At 29.2% G+C, this 4,765-nt stretch overlaps 1 protein-coding gene across 1 annotated transcript; it reads left to right on the top strand.

Moving 5' to 3' along the window:
• The first annotated feature begins 2,173 nt into the window (after nt 1–2,173).
• Nucleotides 2,174–4,516, top strand: LOC119666720 (pickpocket protein 28). Its single transcript, XM_038076003.1, has 8 exons — nt 2,174–2,246; nt 2,320–2,473; nt 2,547–2,747; nt 2,879–2,984; nt 3,224–3,372; nt 3,433–3,637; nt 3,707–4,298; nt 4,365–4,516. Exons 1-8 carry the CDS (start codon nt 2,174–2,176, stop codon nt 4,514–4,516), a joined length of 1,632 nt encoding a protein of 543 aa, XP_037931931.1.
• Nucleotides 4,517–4,765: the final 249 nt, after the last annotated feature.

Raw genomic sequence — 4,765 nt, 5'->3', positions numbered from 1 at the left:
ACCTCGGATGATATGACCAAAATACGTTGTTTTTCTTATTTTGATAGTTTTTAGGAGTTCTCTATCTTTTCTTAATCTTGTTAGAACTTCTTCATTTGAAACTTTGTCCGTCCAAGGAATCTTCAGAATACGTCTGTAGCACCACATTTCAAACTCTTCGATTTTGTTTATTGTTTGGATTTTTAAAGTCCAAGATTCCAAGCCATAGAGTAGAATGGGCCAGACATAGCATTTAAGGTAGCGAATACGTAAGTTCATGTTGCTATTGCATAGCAATTTCTTGAATTTGTGAAAAGAGTTTTCATCTCTAATCGACATTTGGTTTCTTGATCTGTCCACTCTTCATTTAGCCAGCAACCAATGTATTTAAACGTATTATTAATATATAATTAATTAATTGAAAATCTCATATACAAATAACACTCAAATATCTGAACAGTATATTTTAATATTTAATAATTGTTCTGTTAAATAAATAAAGGTATGCTAGATACAATACATAGATAAGCTTTATATAAGATCCGTTCTATTTTAAATTTGGTTAAGTTAGAATGGTAAGATTTTCCACATCCTGCCGACTTGATTCGATAAAAATATACTTCAGACAATATTAACTGACAAATGGTTGTAAAACAGACTGAGAAGAGTAGAAATATTACACAAGAGGTCTGAAGTATACATTGTAGTTCCATCGAAAAAGAAGTTTTTCATCTTCAGTTTGTATTCCTATATTAAGGAATAAAGAATAAACATATTCCTACTATTCTAAAGCATATAAACTCGTTTTTTTTCCTTTTTGAATTGCGTCAGATTTTTTTGATTGCCTATACAAATAAAACACTCTAACTAATTCCACACATATAATTAATATATCTGAATTGATTCGAATGATAAGGCTTTTTTAAGTGTTATGCTCTTTTTACGTAAAACTGGCATTTTATTGTTTTTGAGGGTAATGAAGTGGAATACTTTATGCACTGTCAAACCAACCGTCACCGGAATAGTGTATCCGGCTCCTACTATGTAGTATATGAACTAAAACACCCATTTTTTTCTTTGGGAATTCTCCCCTCGTTAACTATTCACGAGGGGAGAACTCTTGAACCTCCAATTGGAGGTTCCCTCCACTCTTGAACCTAATTGGAAAGTCTCCAGAATGCTCTTGGCTTTGGATTAGGTGGTATCAAGGTCTAAAATGGCACTATAGCCATTCGATGTATTCGTACTTTAGTTTTATTACTATTTCTAAGTAACCTAGAATAGTGTTGGTAATATAGCAGACCAGACTACCTATTTTCAATTTATCAAAATTTAACAAAATAAAGTTTTCTTCATATTAAAAAGCACTTCTGTATAGCTGTGGTTTATGTGATTATTTAAATATAACAGAACAAGTAAATGAGTAAGTGAAACAACTGCAATAAACTGACAAGCCTCAAGGGTTTGAGCTTCAAATTTTGCAGAATTTCAGTTCAAACATTGCAATATAAAATTGTATATAAACAATTAGATGTGAAAGTGGGACTAGTGTTCGGTATTTGAGAACATAAAAAACATCTATGTGGGGAGCCAAAAAATTATTTAATTATGTATTTAATAGAAATATATAATAAAATTTTGCGATTGCAATTGATTACTATTTTTCTTTTTTCTATTTAAAAGTAGGGTCAACGTCAGATTTGACTTTATTTAGAATTTAGATTACGAGTATAAAAGATTACTCTTAATAGACTAAAAATTTCATTAAATTAATTAGTCTATACACTGTTGAAATAAATATTGGGCCCTTCCAAATATCTTAAAAAAATTTATATAAGTATAGGCTTTCTTAATTATAATGGTAAAAGTAGGAGTAAAACATTTTATGATTAAAAACTCTTTGCATTGCTATAAACTAATTCATACACCTTCAAATTTTGAACTGAACAGAGGAGAGACATACATAAATACTATAGAAGTATAACGCCCATATTTATCCACTTTATGGCATGACTGCAAATATTTTGTAAAAGTTTTATTTGCCTAAAGTCAATATGATTATCCTGATGATATTCGATTAAAATTGAAATTTTTCAACTATTTTGTAATCTGTGAATGCCATCGAACAGTGATTTTTAAAGTAAAACGAAGAGTACTTACATTACAGTTTCTGTTCAGAATTTGATTGAAAAACATGGCAATCCAAACGGAAAATAAGAATTCGAAGAAGAAATCCAAAGTTACTGCTAAAAAGAACAAGGAGAAAGGTATATAAATCGCACATCAGATATAAACTAATTAATTAATTATTAAATTTGTAATTAAAATATTTATATTTAGTTTCTAATAAAATCAAAGAAGCTATCAATTCCAGCGACGATGAATTTGTCTGTAGTCAAGAAACAGTGAAGAGAAGTATAAAATATTATTTGCAGAATACAACACTACATGGTTTAAAGTATATTGCCGAGGATAAGATTACAATTACAGAAAGGTAGTTAAAGATTGACCATAATACATCAACGTATACAAAGTTATTAAAAGCATTTCATTTTTATTTTTAATAGAATTTTTTTCGGTTTATCGTTTTTACTGGTAGTCTTACTATCCGGGTTCTTTATATCGAATGTATATGTTAAGTGGTCAGCTTCACCAATTATTATATCGACAAGTGCTAAGCAAACTATGGCAACTAAAATACCATTCCCAGCAATCACGATTTGTAATCTAAATTTGGCTTTGAAGAGTAAAGTAAAAACAATACCAAAGTAAATCAAACAAAGAGTTTCATTAAAATCAAACACATATAACCTATTACTTATTGCAAATATTTTAATTATACATTTGTATTATTATATTATCTATCATATAAACCATTTTTTTAATGAAAATTTGCCAGACGGAGCGCAAACTATTCCTTGCTGATGAGTTTATGTGATCAAGGAGATGATTTGCAAGTTACATTCAAAGGCACTTGGAAGAATTTTAGAGCAGTATTAATAGATGTAAGTTAAAAGTATGATGTAATTAATAACTGTAATATAGACCTACTTACAAATACATAAATCTATATATAGATCTATACTTATACTTATAAGTATGGATAAATCTACTTAAATTTATAACTATACTATAGACCTACTTATAAATACATAAATCTATATGTAGATTTATACTTATATTTATAAATATAGATAAATCTACTGAAATATATTAACACATAAGATATTTATTTTTATTATAGGTAGCACAACCCTGTGAACAAATGTTGCTATATTGTAGTTTTGGTGCTAAAAATGAAAATTGTTCATTAATTTTTAATTCCTTACTTACTGACGATGGTCTTTGTTGTACTTTTAATGCATTAGATCCTGTGTTTATGTTAAGAAACGAGTTAACTAATTTATTTGTTTATATCATAAAATATTATTAAATTGTTTAATTTTTAATTAGCAATGAAAGTCGCATATCCCCAGAAGTAAATGATAACTATACCGCAATACCATGGACAGCCGAAAAAGGCTATGACGGTAACTTGCCAGATCGTTATTATCCAAGAACTTCTGGTGGCACAGGTAAACGCATGGGTCTAACAGTTGTCCTAAACGCATCTTCTTCGGAATATTATTGCAGCAAATCTAAAAGTCATGGTTTTAAAGTAAGTCCAACTATATAATTTTGCAATAAAATAAATTTGAAATCAATCGTTTCTCAACAAATGTAAAAGGTTCTAGTGCATAATCCAGCTGAGCTACCTAAAATAAGCAATTACGGTTTCTTGGTAACAGCTGGACGTGAGACACGCATACCCATTCAGCCAATATATGAAGATGCTATACCAAGCATACGTAGCATCAAAAAACAAGTACGCCGATGTTTGTTTTCGGATGAAGGAGATCTCATCTACTTCAAGACATATTCACGTAAAAACTGTGAACTGGAATGTGAAGCTAAAATACTTATACGTGAATGTGATTGTATGCTATATTATTTACCACTATTAAATTCTTCAGTAAATATATGTGGACCGAAAGATAATACTTGCACAAATCGTATACAAGCGGCTATTGAATCTACTGATAATAATATATCATGTGCGTCATGTTTGCCAGCTTGCTTTGAGTTAAGCTATAGAGTTACACTTACTTCTACTAAGATGACAGATGCAGAATTTCTTTGTACTGATGAGTATCCTTCTGAAATACTGAATGTAAGCAACAAAGATATTGGTGATCTATCAATTTTGAATTTTTATTATACTTCAAATGCTATTCGCAGCACTACTAAGTCAGAGATGTTTGGATTTACAGAGTTCCTATGTGAGAACTGAATTATACTTTACATACAATTTTATTTTAAATTAATTTTTTTGTCTCTTTATAAAGCGAATACTGGTGGTTTGTTGGGTTTATTTATGGGTTTCAGCATTTTCTCCTTAATAGAATTGGTTTATTATGTGACTGTGCGACCCTATTGTGCTTTACGTACCATGGATATTTCACGTCGTAGAAAACGATTAAAACATACGGTTAATTGATATATATATATATAAATTGTATATGAGAGGGTTAATTATTTATTTTTAGCTACCTAAATTTTTAAAGCGTAAGTCACCCAAAAAAGTGTTTACTTCAAAAATCTGGAATATGGACACACCAAAAAAAAACTTTAATAATTTAAAATACAAAAATAATTTAGATCAGATACTTTTGCAACAAAATAAAATTAAGTTCGATAATACTCTCGTTTATCCTTATGTTGATTGAAATTACTCACAAAAAACAAA

Source organism: Teleopsis dalmanni, chromosome 1 (assembly GCF_002237135.1).
Source record: "Teleopsis dalmanni isolate 2A chromosome 1, ASM223713v2, whole genome shotgun sequence".
Lineage (NCBI taxonomy): Eukaryota > Metazoa > Arthropoda > Insecta > Diptera > Diopsidae > Teleopsis > Teleopsis dalmanni.
The sequence above is the reverse complement of the archived record's forward strand: the minus strand, read 5'-3'. Positions and strand labels throughout refer to the sequence as shown.